This window comes from Trichosurus vulpecula, chromosome 5 (genome assembly GCF_011100635.1).
Source record: "Trichosurus vulpecula isolate mTriVul1 chromosome 5, mTriVul1.pri, whole genome shotgun sequence".
Taxonomy (NCBI): domain Eukaryota; kingdom Metazoa; phylum Chordata; class Mammalia; order Diprotodontia; family Phalangeridae; genus Trichosurus; species Trichosurus vulpecula.
The window spans coordinates 303,076,421-303,102,899 of NC_050577.1; the positions used below are offsets into that span (position 1 = coordinate 303,076,421).

General features: G+C 53.7%; 1 protein-coding gene across 4 annotated transcripts in view; it reads left to right on the plus strand.

The window, feature by feature from the left end:
• The first annotated feature begins 8,856 nt into the window (after positions 1-8,856).
• Positions 8,857-26,479, plus strand: part of SBF1 (SET binding factor 1) — a 44,746-nt gene continuing 27,123 nt past the window's right edge. For 2 of the 4 annotated variants that reach the window (XM_036759491.1, XM_036759493.1), the window contains exons 1-10: positions 8,857-8,955; positions 23,178-23,263; positions 23,836-23,973; positions 24,064-24,201; positions 24,296-24,406; positions 24,713-24,736; positions 25,011-25,116; positions 25,419-25,551; positions 25,691-25,799; positions 26,166-26,279. In XM_036759491.1, the coding sequence (XP_036615386.1) occupies positions 8,898-8,955; positions 23,178-23,263; positions 23,836-23,973; positions 24,064-24,201; positions 24,296-24,406; positions 24,713-24,736; positions 25,011-25,116; positions 25,419-25,551; positions 25,691-25,799; positions 26,166-26,279 (1,017 nt within the window). In that variant the 5' untranslated portion in view covers positions 8,857-8,897. The remainder of the gene's footprint in view (positions 8,956-23,177; positions 23,264-23,835; positions 23,974-24,063; positions 24,202-24,295; positions 24,407-24,712; positions 24,737-25,010; positions 25,117-25,418; positions 25,552-25,690; positions 25,800-26,165; positions 26,280-26,479) is intronic. The other 2 variants (XM_036759492.1, XM_036759494.1) reach the window with 1 other exon arrangement.

Here is a 26,479-nt window from a genome sequence, read left to right on the forward strand (position 1 = left end):
ACCAGGAAGAGCTGAATTCAAATCCAGCCTCAGGCACTGACTGACTATGGGATCCTGGGCAAGTAACTTCACTTCTCTGGGTCTCAGGTTTTCCATCTGGAGAATAGTGATAACAAGACCGTTTGCCTCCCAGCGCTGTTGTGAGGATCAAATGAGCTGATACAGGTAAAGTGCTTTGCAAACCTTAAAAGGCCACCAGAATTCTAGCTATCATTAATCCAAGTGGAACAGGGATTCCCTGCGTGTGGCGGGATCCTCCAGGGGTTTCTGTTGGAAGCTGATATTGTACTGAAGTTAGAAGGATAACCTAGAGAACGTCTATCAGCATATAGATAGATTGATGCATAAATATTAAGTGATGTAATGTAATCATTTTTGTTGCTCAGTCATGTCCAACTCTGTGACCCTGTTTGGGATTTTCTTGGCAGAGATACTGGAGTGGTTCGCTCTTTCCTTCTCCAAGTCATTTTACAGATGAGGAAACTGAGGCAAACAGGGCGAAGTGACTTGCCCGGGGTCACACAGCTAGTAAGTGTCTGAGGCTAGATTTGAACTCAGGAAGATGGGTGAGTCTAGGCCTGGCTCTCTATGCATTATGCCGCCCGCTAGCTGTCCTACATGTAACATATATGTACGTATAAATTTAGGGAAAGAAAGCAACGATTTGGGCCCACCATTAAGCAGAGAGATGGCAGTAGGCTAAATTGCCTTTAGAAGATTGCAACGGCTTGAATGACCCCAAATCTCATTCTGAAATGAAGGCCTAGCTTTTTAATACATATTCCAGCAGTGTTGCTTTTTTGTCATTAGTCACAGTTGCTGAGTCTCTGAAGAATTAAAACAGAGTATCTTTTTTTATTTTATTTTATTTTTTGGAGGGGGGAGGGCAATTGGGGTGAAGTGATTTGCCCAAGGTCGCATAGCTACCAAGTCTCAAGTGTCTGAGATCACATTTGAACTCAGGTCCTCCTGACTCCAGGACTCCAGCTGCATCACGTAGCTGCCCCTAAAACTGAGTATCTATAGGAAGCAGTAACTATTGGGTGGTGGTGCAGCGAATAGAGCACCAGACCTGGAGTCTGGAGAACCTGATTTCAAATGCAGCCTCGGACACTTACTAGCTGTATGACCCTCGGCAAGTCACTTCACCATGTCTGCCTCAGTTTACCCACCTGTAAAATGGCAAAAGAAACGGCAAACCGCTGCAGTATCTCTGCCAAAAAAAAAACCCAAATGGGGTCATGAAGAATCACATACAACTGAAAGGACTGAACACCAACAAGCAACAATCTACATGAGGGCAATGGAGAGGGACAAGGTAGCTGTAGCAGATGGCCACACATAACAAATAACCAATTAATCATTCATTCAACAAGCATTTATTAGACACTTGCTGGTTGCTTGGCATTGGGGTTACAAAAGCAAAAATGAAATAGTCCCTGCTCTCAGAATGTTTTCATTGTATCAATGAAGTCAACAAGTACATATATAAGCGTTTACAAATGTATACAATGTATACAAAATGGATACATTAATGAAAAACACCATTTCCTCACCAATGTAAAATTCATACATTGTTATTCTTTAGGGAGGGGAAAGTACCAGGGGTATCAAGAAAAGACTCATGTTAGAAGGTGACATATGGGCTGAGCGTTGAAAGATGCTGGGGTGCTAAGAGGAGATCCAGTCCTGAGAGACAGCTGTGCGAAGACACTGAGATGAGGCAGGGGTTTGCATGTGTGAGGAGCAATAAGAAGACCAGCTTGGCTAGACTGCAGAGTATGGGAAGGGGAGTAACGGAGACTAAAGATATCGGAGTCGGGTTGTTCAGGGTCTTAAATAACAGATATTTGTATTTGAGTCTAGCAGTAATAGGGAACCACTAGAGTTTACTGAGAGGCAGCTAGGTGGTGCCAGAGTGCACAGAGCACTGGGTCTGGAGTCAAAAAGACCTGAGTTCAGATCCAAGCTCAGACACTCCCTAGCTGTGTGACCCTGGGCAAGTCACTTCACCTTGTTTGCAAATGCCAAACCACTCTGATGTCTTTGCCACGAAAATCCCAGATGGGATCCCAAACAGTAGGACACGATTGTAACCACAACAACATGGGGTATCCAGTTGAAGATGCCTTGTAGGCAGTTGGGGACACAGGCCTAGAGAATAAAGAAACAAGGAACTCCGGAGAAGTACCAGAGTAAAGGATGCCAACAGGGAAATGCATATTTGAATGAGATGAACTGGTCACGTGGCAAGGCTGAGGGGGCGGTCACATGCGCTTAATACTAAGAGCCAGTATCCATAAGATGCTTTAAAGTTTGCAAAGGTCCTTGTAGAAAAATAGCATTTTATTTGATCCAATGGGTCCCTCATTTTTAATCTTTTATTTTTTCCAATTACAAGTAAAAAACAATTTTTAACCTTTGTTTTTTTTTATTTTGAGTTCCAAATTCTTTCCTTTCCTTCCCTCTCTCCCCCCTCATAGAGAAGGCAAGCAATTTGATATAGCTTATGCATGCAAAGTCATGCAAAACATATTTCTGAATTAGTCATGTTGTAAAAAAGATTCTCCCAATAAAAACACCAAGAAAAATAAAGAAAGTTAAAAAATATGCTTTAATCTACACTCAGAGCCCATCAGGTCTTTCTCTGGAGGTAGATAGCATTTTTCATCATGAGTCTTTTGGAATTACCTTGGATCATTGTATTTCTGAGTATAGCTAAATCATTCACGGTTGGTCCATGTAAAATATCACTGTTACTGTGTACAGTGTTCTCCTGGTTCTGCTCTTTTCACATCACATCAGTTCATGTAAGTCTTTCCAGGTTTTTCTGAAACCATCCTGCTCATCACTTCTTATTCCATTACAATTTTACACCAAAACTTGTTCAGGCATTCCCCAGTTGATGGATATACCCTCAATTTCCAACTCTTTGCCACCACAAAAGAACTGCTATCAATATTTTTGTACATAGAGGTCCCTTTCCTTTTTTTTTTTAAGTCTCTTTGGGATTCAGGCCTAGAAGTGGTATTGCTAGGTCAAAGGGTATGCACAGTTTTATAGCCCTTTGGGCATAGTTCCAAATTGCTCTCCGCAATGGCTGGATCAATTCACAACTCCACCCACAGTGCATTAGTGTCCCAGTTTTCCTGCATCCCCTCTGACATTTGTCAATTTCCTTTTTTTTTTGTCATATTAAGCAATCTAATAGGTGTGAGATAGTACTTCAGAGTTGTTTTAAGTTGCATTTCTCTAATCAGCAGTGACTTAGAGCATTTTTATGCAATTGTAGATAGTTTCAAATTTCTTAATATGAAAACTACCTGTTTATATCCTTTGACCACTTATCAGTTGGGAATGACTTGTTTTATTATCAATTTGACTTAGTTTCTCTATACATTTGAGAAACAAGGCCTTTATTGGAAAAGCTTGCTGTAAAAATTTTCCCTCAGTTTTTTCTTTTCTTTTAATCTTGTCTTCATTGAGTTTATTTTTGTAAAACCTTTTAATCAAAATTATCCATTTTATGGCAGTTCTTTTTGTGGTGGCTACGAATCGGGTATCAAAAGGATGCCCATCAATTGGGGAATGGCTGAACAAGTTGTGGTGCATGATTATGATTCTAGAAGAAATGACAAGCAGGATGAGTTCAGAAAAACCTAAAAAAACTGACATGAACTGATACAAAGTGAAGCGAACAGAACCAGGACAAGGTTGTCACAGTAACAGCAATATTGTACGATGAAGAATTGTGACTGACTTTGATATTCTCAGCAATACAATGATGCAAGACAATCCCAAAGGACTAGTGATGAAGCAGACTATCCACCTGCAGAGAAAGAACTGCTATTGCTTGAATCCAGACTGAAGCAAGCTGTTTTTCACTTTCTTTCTTTTATTCTTTTTCTTTTATTTGAGTCTTCTTGTACAAAATGACTAATTTGGAAATGTTTTACATGATTACACCTGTATAATCTATGTCTGATTGCTTACCGTCGGGGGCAGGGAGGGGAGGGAGGGAGAGAATTTGGGACTCAAAATTTTTTTTTGAATTTTAAAAAAATGTTTTAACATATAATTGGAGAAAAAATAAAATATATTCAAATGAGTTTTTAAAAATTATCCATTTTGCCTCCTGTAATTCTCTCTATCTACCAGTTCCTTCACAATATAGGAAGGCTGAGTGGAGGATGGACTAGAGTCGTGAGAGACTTTTGGCAGGCAGAGCCACTGGTAGCTATTGTAATAGTCCAGGTGTGAGGTGCCAAGGGTCTGCAGAGGACAGAAGGGGGAATATTCAAGAGTTAGACTTTATTGTTCATTTAATCATTTCACTTGTGTCCCACTCTTAATGACCCCATTTTGGGATTTCTTGGCAAAGATCCTGGAGTGGTTTGCCATTTCTTTCTCCAGCTTCTTTGACAGATAAGGAAATTGAGGCAAACAGGGTTGTGTGAATTGCCCAGGATCATACAGCTAAGCTAGTAAGCGTTTCAGGTTGGATTTTAACTCATGGAAAGGAGTCTTCCTGATTCCAAGCTCATGGCTCTATCCACTGAGCCACTTAGTTGCTACTTTCTATAAAGGCAGAATTGATAAGAGTTGGCAATAGGAGGTATCGTGGAGGTAGAAACAACAGGATTCAATACTGGGGGGAATGTGAGGGAGAAGTTGAGGATGACCCCTAAGTTGTGAGCCTGGGTACCTAGGAGGATGCTGGTGCCCTCGACACTAATAGACAAATGCCGAAAAGGGGAGTACTCTGGGACAAAGATGATGAATTCTGCTTTAGATATGTTGAATATGAGGTGTCTAGGGAAGGAACATTCAGTTCAACATGGCCAACAAACAGGCAGTTGTCGATAATACCGGAGAGAGTTTGGGGTTGGAGAAATGGATCTGAGAATCATCTGTATGGAGAGAATAGTCATAATATCTAACATTTACACAGCATTTACCATGTGCTGGGTTTTGTGCAAAGCACCCCATAACTATTCTCATTCGATCCTGACAACAATCCTGGGAAGTAGGTCATAATATTTCACTTAATTAATTAATTAATTTTTTTGTTTTTGACATTCACTTTTATAAGATTTTGAGTTCTAAAATTGCCCCCCTTCCTCCCTCCCCCCGCAAGACAGCATGTGAACTGATATAGGCTATACGTGTACAATCATATTAAACATATTTCCACATTAGTCGTGTTGTGAAAGAAGAATTAGAACAAAAGGGAAAAACCACGAGAAAGAAAAAACAAAAAAAAGAGAAAATAATATGCTTTTTTATTTTATTTGTTTTTAGTTTTCACCATTCACTTCTATAAGATTTTGAGCTCCAAATTCTCTCCCCTTCCCTCTGCTGCCCCCTCCCCAAGACAGCATGCAATCTGATACACGGTGTACATGTACAATCATATTAAACACATTTCCACATTAGTCATGTTGTGAAAGAAAAATCAGCACAAAAGGGGAAAACCACAAGACAGAAAGAAAAAGAAAATAGTCTGCTTTGATCTGCATTCAGACTCCATAGTGCTTTCTCTGGTTGTGGATAGTATTTTCCATCATGAGTCTCTTGGAGTTGTCTTAGATCCTTGCATTGCTGGGAAGAGCCAAGTCTATCAGAGTCAGTCATCGCACAGTGTGGCTGTTACTGCGTACAGTGTTCTCCTGCTTCTGCTCAGTTCACTCAGCATCAATTCATATAAGTCTCTCCAGGTTTTTCTGAAGTCTGCCTGCTCATCATTTCTTAGATAGTACAATAGCATTCTATTACATTCATATACCACAATTTGTTCAGCCGTTCCCCAACTGATGGGCATCCCCTCAATTTCCAATTCTTTGCCACCACAAAAAGAGCTGCTATAAATATTTCTGTACATATGGGTCCTTTCCCCTTTTTTATGATCTCTTTGGGATACAGACCTAGGAGTGGTATTGCTGGATCAAAAGGTATGCACAGTTTCATAGCCATTTGGGCACAGTTCCAAATTGCTCTCTAGAATGGTTGGATCAGTAGGTGAAATTATTATCCCCATTTTACCAATGAGGAAATTGAGGCAAACAGAGGTTAAGTGATTTGCCCAGGGTCACACAGCTAGCAAGTGTGTGAGGCCAGATAGAAACTTAGGTCTTCCTGACTCCTAAATCCATGGGAGTGGATGAGATCGATAGTATTTGTCTATGAGATTCCTATAGCTGGCCTAACTCAGTGGGCTCCCAATCCACCTCTTTGACAGAGTCTAGACAGTAAGCATTCTTCATCCACTCAGTCTTTCCTGTGTGGATTGCTAGGTCTCTTCTGAGAGACCATTGATCTCACTGAGGAGTCTGTAGCATTTTGGATCTCCATGAAATCAACATGTAGTCATCACCCACGAAATGGTTATTGAATTGCTGAATTAGTGAAAAGGACAAGTAGAGAGGGTGTGAGGGGACCCAAAAGAGGGTTACATCCCTTGACAAGGCAAGGGAAGAAAGAAGAACCAAGCTCACTTCTCACTAGTCCCCTGAGGAACTGTCTCTTCTGATTACCCTGGCCTTAATGTGCTGTTCCCTCTGTCATTGGCCCTTGTGCCTACGCTTGTTCCCCCCTTTTTTGTGTCATGATGTTGAGCCCACACCCAGCCTGTCTACAGCCTCACTTCTGGTGGATTCTGTGGCTGGGGCTCTGTGCTCAGTTACTTGGCCATGGCAAAGTGGGCCTGTGACTCAGGATTGCCTGCCGAGGCAGAAAGAGCTGCCTACTCAATTCCTAGGAGGGACACCAGCCCAACAGAAATAGCTACTATCCCTACATTGCCACTGTAGCAGCTACCCCCTAGTGTAACCTGAGCCTGGTTCTTGGGTCGGCCATTCATCTGCTACTTTTTGTTTCTTTGCCTCGGTTCAGGCAACTTAACAGTGATCCTGAGACACCTCAGAGGCAACCTCCTGAGTCTGAGAGACTGGGATCTCCTGATGTTGCACTACAGGAGGAGGGTGCCCACTCCAACTATTACTCACTTCTTGGAGAAGACAACCACCATGAGGAGGAGAAGACCGCCTCCCTGGCCCAGTTTACCAGGAGATATGAACCCTGAAGAAGCTAATGAAGAGCCACTTCAGTGGATGTGAAATGCCTGTTCTGCAGTCCTGCAATGTGCTTCAATGTTCCAGTGTTTTAAGCAGTAATTATAACAACAGAAACCATAATATTAATATAGCTCTTTGTGGTTTGGAATGTCATTGGATTCTCACAACAATCCTGGAGTGACATGTCCAAGGTCACACAGATAGTAATGTTGGAGGTAACATTTGAACTCAAATCTTCCTGATTTCAAGTCTGGTGCTCTATCTACTGTGATGCCTGAGGGCCTGATCAACTTTCTGAGAAAGTAAGATAGTAGTTAGAAGTTACTGCTTCATGTTTAAATCAATGTTGGTAAGGGCTTGCTTTTAATGGTTGATGTATTTCCTCTGTGTGGAAGAAACAAATATTCACACAATCAAATTCATGCAATTAACTGTGTAGAAAATGTTTATTTCTCACTTACTGCTCCTTGATTGACTAGGAACGCCCTTTCTTCCTTACCTTTTGCATCTAGCCCTAGCCGCCTCCATTCCTTTGCCCCAGTTTACCCTCCCAGGGAAGGCTAGCCCTCTTCCTCCTCAGATCACCTTGGGATTCCTTATCTGTGAGCTCCCAATATCTGCTCTGCCCCTCCTAGGATGGAAGCTCCTGGAGGGCATGGCCTGTTGCAGCTGTCTGGAGACCAGCTAAGAACTAAGCTAAGCCAGTAACAGACTTCTTAGCCTCCCTGTGAATTAGGGAGGTAGTGGATATTGAGGAGTGAGAGGCCAAGCCAGTCTGCTCGCTGGTGACCTTGGACAGAGCAGCTCGAGGTGATTCGGGGGGAAGAGGCTGTTACTAATTTCAGGTTCCTGAGAAGCACTGGGATCTCAGAATAGGGGCACTGAGGCCCAGCCCTCCTAGGAGGGGACAATACCGCAGAAGGTTTGAGGGGGCCCCCCCAGCCCTGGAAGATGGGGGTCCAAGGTGTGGGGTGCTGTACAAGACCGGTGTGTGGGGGGTACCAATGGCTGGGGAGGGTGGTGGCCTGAGCTCGGGAATGGTCTGAGCAAAGATGAGGGACTCTGAGCCCAGAAGGGTGGGTGGAGGAAGTCCAAGGTGAGAGGGGACAGTCTTAAGACTAGGAAGATGTGGGAATCCAGGTCCTGATCTTGGGGTGCTGAAAGGTTCTGGGGGTCCAAGGCTAGGAAGGTGTGGGGTATCCAAGACCTAAGCTCTGGAGTGGGAAGGGGGGGATCTCGAACAGAGGCGGGGTGCAGTCCAAGTTCAAGAAGGTCTGGGGGTACACAAGGAGGGGCAAACCATCCAAGTCAAGAGGGGTAGAACGGGCTGGGATGAGAGAGCGGCCCGAGCCCAGAGAAGTGGGGCTCGGACGCGGGGACTCCTTGGAGAACCGACCGCAACCAGCCCACGTCCCAGCCCAAGGATCGGACGAGGAAGATAGGGCGGGGGAGGCGCGCACGGGACGGAGGGGCGTGGCTATCCGGCATCGTGGCCACGCCCCCCAAGGCTGCGGCCGCCCACGCTCCCTGGTCACGCCCCCTCAGGCCCCAGTGGCTCCCGGGCCCGCGGCGGAAGCGAGGGGGCGGGCTGCGGGCGCGCCCCCGGCAGGGCACGCCGACGCAGCAGCGGGTGCGCGCGCGCACGCCGGGAGGGAGGGACCGGGGGAAGATGGCGGCGGGAGCCGCTGGAGCCTCATCCTCCGCCGGGGCCGGGGAGCGCGGTCGGGGCCGGGGCCGGGGCCGAGGCTGGGGCCGGGGCCGAGGGGCCGGGCCCGGGCCGTGAGCGCGCAGCCGCCTCGCCCGTCCGCCCGCCGCCCGCCCGCCATGGCCCGGCTCGCCGACTACTTCGTGCTGGTGGCCTTCGGGCCCGGGCCGCGCGCTGGTGAGTGGGGGGCCGCGGGGCGGGAAGGGGGGGGCCGCGGGGGGGGGGGAGGGGAAGGGGCGGAGCGCCGGGAGGGCTGGGCGCGGCGTTCAGTGCCCTGTTGTCTTCCCCCCACACGCCCCGCCGCAGATGTCACCCTGCGCCCCCGAACCAGCTGCACAGGTCACCCTGCACCCCAAAACCGGCTGCCCTGCCTCTCTCAGCCACAGAGGTCATCCTGCATCCCCAAACCGGCTGCCCTGCCCCTCTTAACTGCAGATGTCATCCCTGCACCTCCCTCAGTTACAGATGTCACCCTGCACCCCCAAACCGGCTGCCCTGCCCCTTGCAGCCACAGAGGTCACCCTGCACCCCTGAACGAGCTACCCTGCCCGTCAGCTACAGACGTCACCCTGTACCCCAAAACTATCCGCCCTGCCCCTCTCAGCTATAGATGTCATCCCTGTAACCCCAAATCAGCTGCCCTATCCCTATCAGCCACAGAGGTCACCCTGCACCCCAAAACTAGCTGTCCCTCAGCTGCAGATGCCACCCTACACCCCTAAACGAGCTACCCTGCTCCCTCAGCTACAGATGTCACCCTGTGCCCCTAAACCAGATGCACAGGTCACCCTGCACCCCCAAACTAGCCACCCTGCCCCCTCAGCTACAGATGTCACCCTGTACCCCCAAACCAGCTGCCCTGCTTGTCTCAGTTGCAGATGTCATTCTATACCCCCAAACCAGCTGTCCTGTACCCTCAGCTATAGAGGTTGCCCTGCACCCCCAAACCAGCTGCTCTGCCCCTCTCATCTACAGGGGTCATCTTGCACCCCCAAACCAGCTGCCCTATTCCCCTCAGCCACAAGGTCACCCTGTACCCCCAAACTAGCTGCCTCTCAGCTACAGATGCCACCCTACACCCCTAAACGAGCTACCCTGCCCCCTCAGCTACAGATGTCACCCTGTGCCCCTAAACCAGATGCACAGGTCACCCTGCACCCCCAAACTAGCTGCCCTGCCCCCTCAGCTACAGATGTCACCCTGTACCCCCAAACCAGCTGCCCTGCTCATCTCAGTTGCAGATATTCTGTACCCCCAAACCAGCTGTCCTGCACCCTCATCTACAGAGGTCATCCTGCACCCCCAAACCAGTTGCCCTGCCCCTCTCATCTACAGAGGTCACCCGGGACCCCCAAACCACCTTCCCTGCCCCCTCAGCTACAGATGTCACCCTGCACCCCAAAACCAGCTGCCCTGCCCATCTCAGTTGCAGATGTCACTTTATATCCCCAAACCAGCTGTCCTGCACCCTCAGCTACAGATGTCACCCTGCACCCCCAAACCAGGTACTTCACACTGTTCAACCGTAGGTGTCAGCTTGCATCCACAAACCAGCTGCTTTACTCTCAGCTGCAGGTGTCACCATGTACCCCTAAACCAGATGTTCTGCACCCTCAGCTACAGTAACACCTCTGTATCCCTAAACAAGCTGCACATGTCACCCTGTACCCCCAAGACTAATGTTCTGTCCTGTCACCTACAAGGGCACCCTGCACCCCCAAACCAGCAACCAGTTGTGCTGCCAGGGTGATCAGTTGGGGCTTCTGGTTCGTGCACGTGTGGTCAGGTACCACAAAGCATTTCCTGGGGCCTGCTCTGTGCCAGGAGGTGGGGCAGAGCCTGGCGTCTGGAAAGGGCATCTCTGCCTGTGTGGTCTGTGCACAGCCAGGTTGTGGCAAAGGCAGCATTTGAACCCAGAGCCCTCTGTGTTCAGGCCGGGTTGAGGGAGAGGAGAGGCACCCACTCTGGAGGGGGGAGGGGCCTTGTACACAAAGATTAATACAAGTTATGTTAACAAGTGTATACAGGGTGATCCCTGGGGGAAGGCACTAACATCTAGGTCTTGGTGTGAACTTGGTAGGAACTAGGGATACCCGGGCCTGAGCAGGGTGCTCTGTGCAGTGTCAGAAGAGGAAGCGCAGTTAGCCAGCATGAGGTGGGGAGGGGCTTGAAATGTCTTCTGCGGGGAAGATAGGCAGAGGACTGCCTGCCCCAGGGAGCTTGGAGAAGCCAGATGGACCCATGGCTGCTGTCTGTGCTGGGGACACGTGGGCTTGAATCATGGCTTTTCCCCTACCAGGTGGGTGACCTTCAGGGAATGCCTTTCCTTCCCTGGCCCTCGGTTTATATCCCCACCTGTGGAACAGTAACGGCTGTGCTGCTGCCCTCTCGTTTCCTAGAGATGGTGTGAGGACAGGGCTGGGCCTCAGACAGGAGGCACTTGGAACATTCCCTGTTTGGCACTGATTGTAAGAGGTCAGAGAAGGAAGCCACGTGTGTGAGTTGGAGCATCCTGGGAAGTTTTCCCAGAGAAAGTGGGTTTTGACTTCAGCCTTGAAAAATGGGTAGACTAGGGATACAGGAAAGAAATTGCAGGTGGAGAGGAGACAGCATTAGCCAGAGCGTGTGGAGAGCTGGGACGTGGTGTTGCTGAGATGGGCTGGGGAGGAGGCCCAGGACAGCCAGGACCGAAGGTGACTCTGACAGCAGGTGCGTGGAAGAGGGCTTTCCATTTAGAAGAGGGAGCTTGTGGCATCAGGCCACACGTGAGACTGTGCCCCTAGCCTGGGAGAGGCAGAGACAAGACATGGTTGGAATCTGGGGCGATTGGTGCCATCCCACTGGGGGCGGGCACGCGGCCAACCGGGACGGGGGAGCTCCACATGGAGAGTGGCCATGCCCAGGCCGGGCATCCTCCTCAAGGCTCTTGGAACCTGCAGTGTGGACGCTCAGTCTTCCTCCTTAGGCCCCACCTTAAAGGGCTGGTAGAGGCAGAGACCTTCCCCCTCCTTCCTATGGGGAATCTACCCTTGGGTCTGAACTCATCCAAATGACTGCTGCCAGAGAGAATTCTCCCAGGAGGCCTGCTTCACCAGCATAGGAGAGGGGCCCGGTTTGGGTGGAGGCAGGTGGATAGCCGAGGTTCGAGAAACACCTGCTGATTCCTGCTGTCAGACCCTTGTGGACCTTGGCTGCCTTGCGTTAGAGGTTAGTCTGTGCCCTCAAGACTGCAGCCTTGGCCTTCATCCCTGGGGCTTAACCACTGAGCTGGCCGTCCACAGGCATTGGTAGATAATAAAAAGACAAGGCCCGACCATCTGCCTCCCCAGAGCTCGCTACCCACTGATGTCTGAGGGCACACAGGGCCCGCGTGAGGTGGGCGTAGGCAGCAGGAACAAGGACAAATGTCATGGGCCCTCCCTCCATGCACTCCCTTTCCTGGCTGCCCTTCCCATGGACTCCCCATTTCTTAATGTGTGTGTGGTACTTGTGTATGTTTCCCCTGCTACTTGGGTCCTAGGCTCTTGAGGGCAGAGGCCTCTTCACAGGTTTGGGTCCCTAGGGCCCAGCAGAGTGAGGGTTGGGGGTAGCAGAGGCTCAGCCTGTTGACTAGGCAGAAGCCCTGGATGGGCCTGGCTCTGGACACCTGCCCCAGGGGCCTGAACCATTGCTCTGGCTCTCTACTGTGAGGAGGTGCTGGGGTCTTGGGCCTGGGGGCAGGCAGTGCTTTGCCCCACTACCTCACTTCTGTTTTTCCTGTATGGATAAGTATTTATATATCCTGTGCTGTCCTGGAGTAACGCCCAGTGTGATTGAGTCCCTTTCTAGGGAGAGAGGGAATCTTCCACCAGGAACTCCTTCCTGCTTTGAGTCTAGCACAGTTTGGGTCTCACTGGGCTGGCCTCCACCTCCCCAACTGTAAGGGAAGCTCCCTTCCCCTCCCCCCAAGTCCAAGGCATCCCTAGCTGCCCAGAGCTTGGCCTTGGTTTCAACCCTGCCCTTGGATGAGCTGGGCCACATTCCTAGGCCACATCTGTTGTCCCCACCCATGCTTCCGCCCTCTCTCTGGAGCAGGTTGGGGCTGTTCTGGAGACTTTGAGCAGTTCTCTTCCCTCCCCCGCCCCATCAGGTCTGCCATGGGCACTCTGACTCTCAATTCTGTGGCAGGGCTCTGGGGCCCAGCAGGTTGGAAGGGTGGGATGGAGCAGCTGGACAGAAAAGCCCTCATGCTAGGTTCTCTCTTCTGCCCCGGCCTCCAGCCGGGGATGGGCCTGCAGGGGCAGCCGAGCCTGGCACTGCCTCTGGGGGCTTGCCAGCATCATGATGTACTTGTTTGTATTTTCCTTGGCCTGGTGCTTCAGCATGGTGAACTGAGGGGAGAGGCAGTTGCCTGGTTGAGGATGGAGGCCAGAAAGGCCTGTCATTGGCTGGATGAGGCCTGGGCCCTACTTAGTCTGGCCCTGTTCTGGGGTCAAAGAACTAGAGTCTTCCCAGGCATGTGTGTGGTGGGTGGATGGGTGTGACTGTGTGTGTGTCTGTGTGTGACTGTGAGTGACTGTGACGTGGCCTCCTCACATCCGGATCCATGTGCTGGCTGGGAAGACAAGGGACATTTCCCTACCTGGCTCTTGGAGGGAGCCAGGCACCATTCTCTCTGGGTCCCCAGCAGGACACCACCCCGGTGACTCATGGCAGTACTGGTTGGAGCAGTCTTCTCTCTGTCAGGGTGGCTGGAAGTGCCCCACCCGCCTACCATCCACAGGGAGATGAAACGATGAGGAGGGACGCAGACACCTGCCAGGACACCTGTCCACACGCCCCCTGGGCTGGAGTCAGCAAGGCTGGGGGCCCTAGTCTGAGTACCTTGGCTGCCTGCTGCCCCCTGGGGAGGGAGAGTCAGAAGTCCTGGGTCCAGATCCTGACTGCTATTCTTCCTCATGGGTAAAATGAAGGCATGACTAGAGATGGCCTCTCTCGGGGCTCTTTCTGCCCTTTCCCCTCCTGATCAGGAGACATTCAGTGTGGCCATTCCGGTGTTGAGAGAGGGGGTGGGGCAGTAGAGGCATAACCACAGAGGGGAATGGTTTCAGATGGAGACCGTATGTGCAGCAGGGAAGACTGAGCTAGACTCTTGGACTCTGCAGGAGGCTGGGGGAGAGAAGTGACAGCCAGAGAGACAGGCAGGAAGCCAGGCTGCGTCTTTCCGGTAGAGTCTGAGCCCTGGGGTCCCCTCCCTTCCCGGTGTGTCCAGGAGGTGGGATGGGGAGAGGGCACCTGGACGAGTTCTGTGGAGGTGCCTGGGCTAAGGGGAAAGGAGGCAGCATTAGTGGATGCTTTCATGGCCCCCCAAAGAAGGGCATGGAGGGATCAAGCTGTTAGACCACATTGATCCTTGATTGACAGGCTCCAGGGTGGAGGGGGAGGACTGGCTAATGTTCACTTCCGCATTTATTAACCACCTGTTGTTTGAGGAGCACTATACACCATGCTTCCTCCTGGAGGAAGGACAGAAGGTGGCTAAGCCTAGACGCTTTACTGGGAAACAGTGGAGGCCCAGACCCCTGACTGTACTTCAGAATAACTCATGAGCATTCCATCGAGGGCCCAGCAGAGCGCCCAAAGAGGCAGGGCGTGGGGGGGGGGAGGTGCAGTGGCAAGCTTCCTGTAGGAGATGCTATCTGCCTGGACCTTTAAAGGATGATTAGGAATTCATGGAGACATGTAGAAGAGAGAGACTTAGCACAGATGAGGTCTGACTTGAAATGTCTCCTGCCAAGGACAAGTGAGCAAAGGTTCCAGGGAAATCGATTTAGATTTTCTGTAAGGAAGGGGGTCCATACTTCTGTGGGGCTTGGGTAACTTCTCTTTCTAACTCTCAGATCCTCAGCTTCTAAAGATTGGGCTGTGCTGGTGGAGGTTGGGAAGGGGAAGCGGCCTCAGGGGATTGTTCTAGAAGTCGTCCACCTCTATTTTAGCCAGAGGTTTGACAGCCTCTCTCATGGGATCCTTGTAGACCAAATCACTGTACAGTTAGGTGTGCTTAGGACTGCTTGAATGAATGAACAGCCAAGACTCCCAGCATTGTCCCCAGTGATTGAAGTCAGCTTGGAAGAAAGAGGCTTGTGGTGGAGGATCCCGGGATCTGCTGGCTCTAGGTCGTTTCCCATCAGTTCCTTAGATGAAAGACTAGGCCACCCACCTGTGAGTAAGCTACTCACACAAGCTGAATTGGGTAAGTTGAAGTATGAACAGTCTTGAACTTGGGTTCAAAAAAGTCTCCATTGCTTGCACAAGATGGGGGAAGTAGGGACCAGAAAGACATCTGCCTGCCAGGGAACAGGACGCATGGATGGCCCTTGACAAGCCCAGCCATTGTGAGGCCTCACCTGGCCACCCCAAAGACAGCACGGGAAGAAGGTTCCAGGGCATAATCCTGCTGGCCTCTGCCCTGGTTACTCCACATCTGAAGTGTTGTGTTTAGGCCAGGGCAAAAGAGTGGCCAGAGAAGAGCATCCAGAATGAGGGAGGGCTTGGAGATCAGGCTGTATGGAAGTGGAAGGCGCCTGTTATGTTTGGAGCCTGGAGAAGAGAAGACTGGAGCGGGGCTTGGAGAGATGCGTCTGGGAATATTTGAACATCTCTTATAGGGAGAAGAGGCTAGGCCTCCAAAGGCAGTGCCAGGAGCAGGGAGAAGAAGTCGTTGAAAGACAGGTCTAAGTTCAATCAAAGCCCATCATTCAGGCTGTCCCTGACTAGAGTGGGCTGCCTCAGGAGGCAGGGCAGGAGTTTCCCATCAAAACAGACATTTCAGTGGAGGTTAGTTGGCCACTTGGCGGGAGACTGTTCGGGTCTGGTTGGCCTAAGTAGCCTCCGTGTCCCTGCCTAGTTTGGAAATGTCCTGATTCTGCAGGGGCAGAGGGCAGCAAGAGGCCCCCTGAGTTTTCATTTGGAACCCTCGGGTGTCAGTCCTTGGGATGTCTGGGCCTCTTGCAGTCTCCAGGAGAGGAGCTGTTGGAAGGACATGTCAATTGAGGAGATTGGGCAGGAGGGGCTCTAGCTAGCTAGGGCTGCCCTGGAAGTACAGGGCTATTCTGAGCAGACCTCCCTGTCCTGCTCCCTCCAGAACCCCCATCCCACGCCTCCTTAATAATGGATCCAACTCCCTCCCCTACGTGCCTGGCCCAGGCCCCTGCTAGTTACCCACAGTGATCCCACTCTGCCTTCACTTTTCCCCATGCTCGTCTCCAAGGCTGCCCTGGCCCAGGGCAGGGTGTGGAAAACCAGGAAGCAGGTGGCCGCTGCCTTTCGCCAACCTCTGCTGTGCTGTGTCCCTGTAGCCTTTCTCAGAAAGGAACCACCAGTGTCATGGGCAGGGATGGGGTGTGAGGCCAGGGCCCCAGCCCCTGTCCTCCCCCAGCATTTCTTGAGGGCTTGGTCAGAGAGCAGGCAGGGTGGGGTTCTACCTGTGCCCTGGAGGCAGCTCTGTCGCCTCCCACTTCTCTGGGGGACCCTAGGCAAATCACTGGGTTGCTCTGGGCCTCAGTTTGAGTTCCAAAGCCGTGAGGATTTCCTGGCCTGTGGCCATCTGTCCCCAGCAGTGCTGAAGGTGCCCAGGCCTTCCACCTCGATCCACTGCCAACCCCATGCAGATATCTAGTAAGCACCTAGTAAGCTGTGGTAGAGCCACAAGGACGAAGAATGAAGCATGCCCCACTCCCGAGGAATTTAGATTCTGGTGTGGGGAGCAGCAAGGACACATAGGTATAGCCAGAATAAATATAGATGAATTAAAGTGTTCAGTAGGCTCTTAGTGTATGCCGAATGCTGGCATACAGCAGGATGGGAGATGGTTCCTGCTCTCCAAGTGCCAGGGAAGGTCTTAGCTATGAGGCCAGCGGATGCAAAGGTCCTCTGGGCCTTCAGGGGCAGCAGTAAAGCAGATGGTCCGGCCTCGTCTTTCCTGCCATTTCCACAGATGGAATCCCATCAGCTTCTGATGCTGAACCGCTGGATTGGGCCGAGGACTGGTGGCAGCGCGTCCTCGTCTGGGTCCTCACTCCCTGGGGCTGCAGCCCCTATAGGAGCAGGCCCCGGGCTGCATCTCCTCAGGATGGGGGCGGAGGGCACAGGGTGGGCTCTTGGGTTCGGGGTCGTAGGCTGTCTCCATCAGAGTCTGAGGGGAGATGGTAGTGAAAGTGTGTTGCGTCCTGTCTCTCCCTTGGGGCCCTGCTGCTTCAGCTTGGGGGTCCCTGCCCTGTGGGTGGGGATGGCTGGCCCTTTCTCCATTGAGCTGCCTCCCTGGATGACCAGGCTGGAAAAAGGGCCATTCTTGGGGTGAGGGGGTGCTCCTGTGCCCATCCGTCTGCCTGATGGGAGGGAGGTCAGTGCTTGCTCGATCTGTATCTTGAAGGAAGAGACGACTTCTCTGAGGAGGCATTGAGTGGGGAGGGCTGTCCTGGCCTGACCAGGTGTGTGCAGTTGGGCTGGATCACAGGATGTGGAGGAGGCTGGAGAGGTGGGGTGGGGCCAGGCTCTGTCAGGAGGAGGCCGTGGAGTGCCACTCTGGTCTGAGTTGGGAGAGCAAGAGGGTCAGGCTCTGCAGTTGTTGTGGCAGCAGGGATGGGGAGAGATTTAGGGCAGGGAAACCTGCTGGGAGGTTGCTGCGGGGATCTGGGTAGGCGGGATGAGCATCCAGACTGTAGTGGGTGCACCTATGAGTGGAGAAAGCTGTGAAGGTAGATGTGTGAGTGAAGGGGAGCCCCTGTTGATCCTGTCTGTGGCTTGTTTGCATGTGACTGTTTGGAGCTTGTCTCTCCCTCTGAGGCTGGGAGCTCCTGGAAGGGCTCTTAGCCCAGGGTGCGGTATGTAGTAGGTCCCTAATAAATGCTTCTTTTCCAACCAACTCATGTAGGGTACTGCCAGGGTTATGGACCAGGGAGATTGGAGGCTGGGGAGCATGGTGGTACCTTTGGCAGAATTGGGGAGGGTGTGGGGAGAAAGAATGAGTTTGAGGTGTCTTCTGGGCCACAAAGTTGGAGGGATCCCATGAGCTGATGTGCCCGAGGACTGAGGATCGGGTCGGGGAGAGAGTGGGGCAGCTAAAGAGGGAGAGGACGGGGCCTCAAGAAAAGGGGCCCAGAGGAGGCACCATCAGACCACCTCGAGGAGAGAGTGCTTGGGGCTACCCCTTGAATGCCAGCTTACAGAATCACATGACTGAGGGTTGGAAGTGATCTAGCCAAGCTCCTGCCTAAAGACTTCTGGGGAAGGGGAACCTGCTTCTCCAACAGCTTGTTGGAAGAATCGAGTTCCAGTCCATTCTCAGACACTTACTAGCTGGATGACTTACCCTCTGCTCCAGTTTCCTTGTCTGTTAAATGGGGGTATTTGTAGTGCCCACCTCACGGGGTTGTTGTAAGGATCATCAGAACCTTCCTTAGGATGTTGTGGCTTCCACCAAGCATTTGCCTGGCTATTTGGGCTTTCTGGGGCCTCTTCCATGGGTCAGTGCCTGGCCGTGCCCCAGGCGGAACCTTCAGCTAGACGTGAGGACGGGCGGCCTCTTCTCCTGGCTCAGGACCCTTCGGGTGTTCGGCCTGAATTTTGCCATGAGCAAAGCCAGACAGTTCCTGAACCCAACAGTCACCTCATGGTGACAGCCCAGGGGTGGTGGCCGGAGGTGGTGTTAGCAGTAGGGGCTGTGCTATTCTGCCTGAGCTCTCTGGTCTCCCTCCCCTGGGCCTAGATCCAGAGTTCAAGGTAGGAGCTCACGAGGGAGGTGGGGAATTTCCTCAGGGGAGTAACAGGAGGAGGAGTGGTGGGATGAGGCCTCTGGGCTGTGGTCTGGTAGCTGCCTACACTGGAAGCAGTGGAGGGCCTGAGGCTCGAGGTGGGTGGGAGACAGCGAGTGACCTTCCTCACCCTTGGGAAAGCTCCACCCCCCACCCCTTTCCAGTCCAAGCTAAGGCTTCCATAGGCTTCTGGGTATTTCAGCTGCCAGTGGTCCAAACTGGTGTTTTGTGAGTGTATGTGGGGTGGGGGAGCATGAGCACCTTATCCAGTAACTGCCCCTCCCGTGGTCAGGGTGGAGAGAGCCCTGGGCCTGGAGTCAGGAAGACCTGAGTTCAATTTCGTCCTCAGATGCTTACTAACTGTGTGACCCTGAGCAAGTCACTGAACGTTTGCCTTAATCCGCTGGAGAAGGAAGGAAATAGCAAAGCCCTCCAGTATGTTTGCCAAGAGATCCCATGGAAGGTATTAGTTCGTTCTGAACGACAGCATGGCCAGGGGGCCTTGTGTAGGAGTCAGGGACTGTCATCCTGTTTGCCCCGCCCCCCCCCCCCCCAGGTTCTTTGCCTTTGTGGCAATGGTGGTGAGACAGGGGAGGAAGAGGGGAGCCGGAAGCTGAGGTTTTGTGAGCAGCCTCCTGAAGTCCTCGCTGCCCTTATATAGTCAGAGCCTCTGGGCTCCCGCCCACAGCCCTTGGCACTGTGGCTCTGGGCTCCTCTTTGGGGCCCACCTTTGTGGAAGATTTGCTGGCGGGCTGTCAGCCCCGGCAACAGCCAGGCCTGGCTGGTAGTGAGCAGGATGCTTCCTTTGGGTGCCAGGAGGGGCTAGGATGTGGCAGCCGTGTGGCTTCACCCTCTCCAGGACTGGCTGTGCACAGTGATCAGGCCTGACCTTGATCGGTCCCAGGCCCCTTGACTTCATCCATGTGGAGGGAACTTGTGGCATGGAAGTTCTTTGCCACTTAGCAGTGCCCATCAGCCTCTCGTCTTCTGTGGCCTTGGAGTGTGGCTGAGGGGCCTGGCCAGTATGGATCACAGGCAGGGCTTGAATCCAGAGGGCTTTATGTATGTTCTCTCATCTAAGCCCCTCAACAACCCTAGGAGCTCAGTGCCGTGACTGGGCCAGGGTCACACAGCTAGTACATGTGTGAGGCGGGATTTGAATATAGATTTTCCAGAGTCCGGATACCATATTGTCTTCTAATGCCTCATATCTCTTTTCTGGGTGGGCTTTTGGCCCTGTTTTTACCCTTCACACTCCCTGAGGGCTCTTTTGGGGAAAAATTGGGCCAGAATGGGCTATTCCTCTTTGCCAAGAGGATGGGGGACTTCCCACCAGAAGCTGCCCATCCCATCAGCTGGGGCTTTTCTCAAATGATCGGTCAGCCTGGGGCTGGAGCCATCTCTTGGTCCATCTGCCTTGTGGCCGCATGCTCCTTCCAGGGGATTTCAGCTTGCTCCACAGCATTTCCCAGAAGTGGAATCTCTCAGCTAGTCTCTTGGGGGCATGTGTTTCTCTGCTCTTTTTGGTGGGAGTAGATGGAAGGAGAACAGGAGCCTTGTCTGTTCCCTGCTGGCCTCCAGACTACCCCAGTCCTCATAGGGAAGCGGTGCTGGGGTGGCGAGCTCCCCTTGGGGATGCCAGAATGAGGGGCCTCTGGACGGTAACCCAGAAGTCCTGGGGAGGCTGGATGGGAGGAAGTTGGTAAGGGCTGAGCCCACTGGAGGACCCTGGAGTGAAGGGACATGAGGGTGGTATGACTGGCTTCTGCCTGTCCCCCTCCTGGTGACTTCCCTTTCCCTGGGGACCCACACTGCTTTCTGGTTGCTTTCTTAGAGCATGGGGATGACTTCTGAGTATGTCGGGGAGCAGCTCCTCATCCTGTCTTCCCCAAGGCCTAGGAAGTTGGCTTGGTTCTGCCCGCTTGCTCCCTGCGGTAAGGCAGGCAGGCAGACAGAGATTACAGTGGGAAGCATCCCTGGGCTCCCTCTTGCTTTGTGAGGCTGGCACTGCCTTCTCTCACCATTTCTGCCTGTGCTAGTACCCATTTGAGGGCTCTTGCTGCCCACATACTTCAGGTGGAAGATCCCACCCTCCCAGCTGTTGGCAGGGCACCCAGTGATGTGCCAGTGTGGATAGTGGTGGGAGTGGAGGAGAGTGGTACAGGAGGGCTGTGCCCTGCCCGCCACATACAGCTGGGCTGGGATAAAAGGCAACATGATATAATGGGGGGGGGGGTGTGGGAGAGACCAAATGACTTCTGAGGCTGTCCAGCTTAAAATAGCTGCCCTACAAGAAGCTGCCCCAGAGGATCTTGGGACTTACTCCATTTGAGGTCGCAGGGCTCTCCAAAGAGGAACGGTTGTGGCTGGGCCCAAGCTTGGGTTCTGACTGACCCGGGCCCACGGCCGAGGGGGGCACTTGCCTGTCTGCTGGCTTGTGCAGGGTTTCCTCTGCCTGGCACGCAGGGCAGCCCTGGCTGCTTATACAAAGAAGGCAGTGTGTCTCCCCTCCAGCTTGGGGCCCTGAGCCAAAGGCGGGGCACAGGTTAGACCCCTTCCTCCTAGCTGGGGAGGAGGCACTTTTGAATTTCTGACCTTGGTGGGCATGGGGTGGTCTCAGTTCGATGTCTTCCTGATAGAAGATTGAGCTTGCCTCCTCTTAGAGATAGGCTGGCCTCTTTCACTCCACCACTCCCATCCCAGGCAAACCCAGCTGATGTATGTGGACAGCTGGGGACAGAAAAGCATTAGCCAGCCCATCACTGCCCACTGCTCCGGGAGGAGAGTGGTGCTGGGGCTCCTGCAGCCTGGCAGAGCTATCTCTAGGTTGGGGATAGCCCAGCCCCCCTCTTCCCAGCCACTGGGGAAATTCTGGCCAAGGTTTTGACCGGGATGCGGGGGAGGGGGGGTGCCACAGCTGTAACCCTTCTAAGGCCGGAGAATGAGGTTACCCCAGGAGGGGCCTGTGGTGGTGGAGGGCTCCTCCTGTCTGTGGCTTAGGCAGGCAGAGGCCTGCTGTTTGCCCTTCTCAAGGCCAAGTCCCTGATGCGCACATGGAATAGAAACAGACTTGGAACCAGGGTTTTGCCTCTTTCTCTTTGTGTCCTTGGGTGGCCGGAGGGTGGGGGCCTTCTGCTCTCCTGTCTCCACACAGGACTATTTTAGGTGGAAATTGTGGGTTTGGGAGCTGCCTGGGGCCTGGGGGGAGGTGAAGTTGCTTGGGGTGGCAGGGTCGGGGCCCAGTGCCAAGTGCAGAGCTCTGGAGGCCTCATGGAGACCGAGGGGGGCGTGAATGGACACTCCTTTGGGCAGTGTGGCATGAAGGGCTCCCATCTCCACCTGCTTCTTGGACAATTCAAACTGGATGTGTCATAGACATCTCAGCCTCACTGTGTCTCCAACTGAATTCACTCCCTTTCCACCCAAGCACTCCCCCTTTCCTCCCTTTCTCATTTCTGTGGAGGTTTTGACCATCCTCCTGGTCATGTGGCTCTGGCCCCACCCTGGCTCATGCCCTCACGTGGATGGGTCTGCCTGCCTTGAGGCTCTCCCTACTCCAGTCCATCCCCCAGCCACCAGTGTAATTTCCCTGATGTTCAGGATTGGCCATGTCACACTCTCCCCTCCCCACCAATAAACTTCTGTGGCTCCCTAGGGTCTTCTTTTTGGTGTTCATTTGAGGCCCTTTATGACTGACCTGTCCCCCTCCTCCCTGTCCAGCCTTCTTACACCACCTTCCTTACCGTGTACTCCTTAGTCCAGTGACTCCGGCCTCCTGGCTCTTCCACCTCTTGGCTCTGGGCAGTTTTTTTCTGGCTCCCCACCTCCGTGCCTGGAACTCTCTCCCTCCTCCTCGCTGCCACCTGGCTTCTTTCATATCTCAGCTCAAATCCTACCTTCTCCAGGAAGCCTTTCCCCATCCCCACCCTTCTTCAGAAACTCACTAGCTATGTGACCCTGGGCAAGTCATTTAACCTCAGTTTGCCTCAGTTTCCTCGTCTGGAAAATGGGGATAATAGTACCTCCCTCCAAGAACTGTTGGGAGGCGCACATGAGCTCCTAATTGTCAAGTGCTCAAGCCCTGTGCTAGCTATTCTTCTCCCTTTCCTCTGTGGATTACTTCCTCTGCCATTTGTCATAGCTTGTGTGTCTGTAGTTGTATGCATATTGGAGCTCCTTGAGGACAGGTCTTTTGCCTTCCTTTGTAGCCTCAGTGCTTAGCAGAGCCCAACACCCAGTAGGCTGTGAATAAGTGCTTAGGGACGTCTTATGCCCGGGTGTGTCTGGGGCCAGAGCAGGGCCACTGTTCTCAGATGCCCGATGATCTCCCGAGGGCTTTCCGGTTTCACTCTCATGCCCCCAGCTCTTCCCTCAGTGCGACCTGAGTGCTGTCCCCGCCTTCCCCCAGCACACACGCACATTCACCTTTCAGGGCTTTTCTCTATCTTGTTCGTTTCTAGGGCTCCTGATCTCAGAGCTCCCCATACCACCATCTTGTGGTAACAGAGGGGGCATGGAGAATTGAGCCTTGGGCACTGGCATTGGGGAGGGGCAGAGGATGCTCTGGAATGGTCTGTGCTCCTGATTGCTGGCCTCTTGTGCCCACAGGGAGTGGGGAAGGCCATGGCCAGATCCTACAGCGTTTCCCGGAGAAGGACTGGGAGGATAACCCGTTTCCCCAAGGAATTGAGCTGGTGAGTTGGGGGGACATTGCACAATCAGAGCTATGTATTGAGGGGAGTATACAGGCCCAGGTGGGCCCAACACCATATGTTGGGAGAGTTTCTGGGGTCCCCATCCAGTGTGGCCACACCGGCGGGTACTGGGCTCCTGCCTCCCTTTTCCCTGCGAGCTCTGACGGGTGACAGATGGCATGGCTGGGAGGGCCCACTTCCCTGGGGTCTGAGGCCTCAGGCCAGGAACAAGCCTTGAGTCTCTGGTTAGGCCCAAAATCATCGGAGCCAGGGAGCAGGCTTGCTGGTCTGGGGGGTGGCTAGGCTTGGGACCGGCTCCTCATTAACAGGAAGCCCTTCATTAGGGCTGTGCTGGAGACCGTCTTCTTGGTGCAGCCCTGCTGTGCTCAGTGTCTCTGTGAGTCCTTGGAGGGGTGAGAGAGTGTGGTTGCTGTGCCCCCATCTTTAAGACAAGAAAACTGAGGCTCGAAGATGCGAGTCAGTGCCAGTTGGCGCACCTGTGGCTGGGGGTGATGGCAGGGACTCCCGGACCAGGGTGGCCGGATGGCTCCTGATTCCTCCCTTCTTTCCAGTTCTGCCAGCCGAGTGGGTGGCAGCTGTGCCCTGAGCGGAACCCACCGACCTTCTTCATTGCTGTTCTCACTGACATCAACTCAGAGCGGCATTACTGTGCCTGCCTGACCTTCTGGGAGCCTGTGGAGCCCTCCCAGGTCAGGCCGGAAGTGGGGTGGGCACCGGGCAGGAGGGTGGAGAGGAAGGACTAACCTGGGGTGATCCTCACTCCCTGCCCCTGCCCCCAGGCACCAGCATGCCCTGGAGAAGAAGAGGAGGAGGCTGGAGAGAGGCCTTCCCCATCAGCCCTGGTTCCCCCCACCCAGCTGTTTGCCCCCAAGACCCTGGTGCTGGTGTCCCGGCTGGACCATGCTGAGGTGTTCCGGGTGAGAAGGGGGCCATGTCGGGTAGGCCTGGGTGCTACGTGTCTTAGATTCCTGCCACCCCTGACCATGGCTGCTGGCCTCTCATTTTCTGCAGAACAGCCTTGGTCTCATCTACACAATCCACGTGGAGGGGCTGAGTGTGTCCCTGGAAAACGTCATCGGCAACCTGCTCACTTGTACCATTCCCATCACCGGGGGCTCCCAGGTGGGCCCAGCCTCAGGGAGGTTTGGGGGAGAGGCTCCCCTTGCCCCTCCTCCTCCGCAGGCCCGAGGGGCTGCTGCGTCCTGTCACTCTCTTCCCTCACCGTCCTCTGACTCCCTGGGTCTGTCTCTGTCCCTTTTGCTTTCAGGCCTGTCTGTGTTCTCTTATTCTCTGGCACCTGTGTGTCTGTCCTCCCAGTTCCTGGGCATCTCTGTCTGCCCGCCCTTCCGTTTGGGGTGGCTTTTTCCTTGCCCCCTTATCTGATTGGTCGTGTGTCTCTAACTGTGTCTCTCTGTCTGTCCTGCGCAGCCGGACTCTATGGAGGAAGGAGCGGTATGGACCACTAACCCCCCCACCCCCAGGGCCCCTGTACCTGCCCGTGTCCCCCGAGGCAGCCTGGTGGGGGGTTCCAGTCCCTCTCTCCAGGCTGGGCCAGGAAATGCCAGGCTTGGTCCTTTGGTAGCCATGGGACATGTCTGGGCAGGCAGTGCCCTGGACGGAAGCCCTGGGGAGAGAACCTGCAGTTGGGAGGGGACAGAAGTGTGAGGCTCCAGCCAGGCCTTGGGAGCTAAGCCCCAGCTAAGCCCCAACCCGTCCCTCCCTGCAGAGGACCATCTCCCTGGGTGCCGGTGACCGGCAGGTGATCCAGACGCCCCTCACAGACTCACTGCCCGTCAGCTGCTGTAGTGTGGCCCTGCTCTTCCGACAGCTGGGTGAGGCCCTCACTTGGTTAGGCTGGTGAAGGTACTAGTCTGATGGGGTGGCTGTGTCCATGGGGGTAGCTTAGCCTGGGGGGCAGAACCAGGAGCAGAGGAGGATGTGTGCTTCAGAGAGGTGGACTGAGGAAAAGCCACCCACCTCACCCCCACCCCACGAGCTGCCTGTGGGTGGGATGGGCTGGGGGCCCCTCCTTGTTTGTTAGGCATGCTTAGTGGAGAGGCCTGCAGGGGCTGGGCTGGCCTGTCCCCTGCCTTCTGGGGAGGAGGCACTGCCTTAGCCCACCCTCTGCCCCCAGGTATCACCAACGTGCTGGCCTTATTCTGTGCTGCTCTCACAGAGCACAAGATCCTGTTCCTGTCTCGAAGTTACCAGCGGCTCACTGACGCATGCCGGGGCCTGCTCGCCCTGCTCTTCCCCCTCAGATACAGGTACTGGGCCCCTGACCCTGTGTTTGGCCTCCCCCGGCCCTGTCCTCAGCCTCCTGGCCACCTTGTATCCGTGGGGTATGCCCCTTTGCCCACCTCCTCTGGCTTCGGGATTGCTTCTGATGCCCCCCTACTGTTACAGCTTTACCTACGTGCCCATCCTGCCTGCGCAGCTGCTTGAGGTTCTCAGCACCCCCACACCTTTCATCATTGGTGTCAACTCCCTGTTCCAAGCAGAGACCCAGGAGCTGGTGAGGAGACTCAGAGCAGGGTGGCCTCCTGCCCTGCCCCCCAGCACCCCCACCCCGGCTGAGCTCTGGCCTCAGGCACTTACTGTCTGTGTGACCCTGGCCGAGTCACTTTACCCTGTCTGCCTCAGTTTCCTCATCTCCAAAGTGGGAATCCTAGTAGCCCCAGCCTCCCCGGGGGAGATCCTCATCCTGGTGCCCTCGGCACCATGTCTGGCATACGTTAGCTGTCATCACTCAACTGCGGCCGTCCGCCAGCCTTCGGCTCCCTCCCTTCCCTGGGGTTCCCTGCTCACAGGGCTCACTTTGCAAGGTCCTGTGGGGCAGAGCCCATGTCGCTGAGTCCATGGCGCTCCTTCCTGCTCACAGCTCGACGTGATCATTGCTGACTTGGATGGGGGGACGGTCACTGTCCCAGAATGTGTGCACATTCCTCCCCTCCCTGAGCCCCTGCACAGCCAGACTCACAGTGCCCTCTGCATGGTGAGTGAGGCTTGGGGCCCCAAGCACTGGAGCCAGGGGGAGAGAGGTCCCAGGCATCCTTTGGGAGGTGAGCCCTGGGCTGTGGAGGTCCTCGGGTAGCGCCGCCTGGCCGGTGAGCTCTAGGTGCCCAGAGGCCTGGGGAGCATCCCAGAAACCAGGACTTGGAGGAGTCACAGTGCCCCCTGTGCCCATGGGGGGAA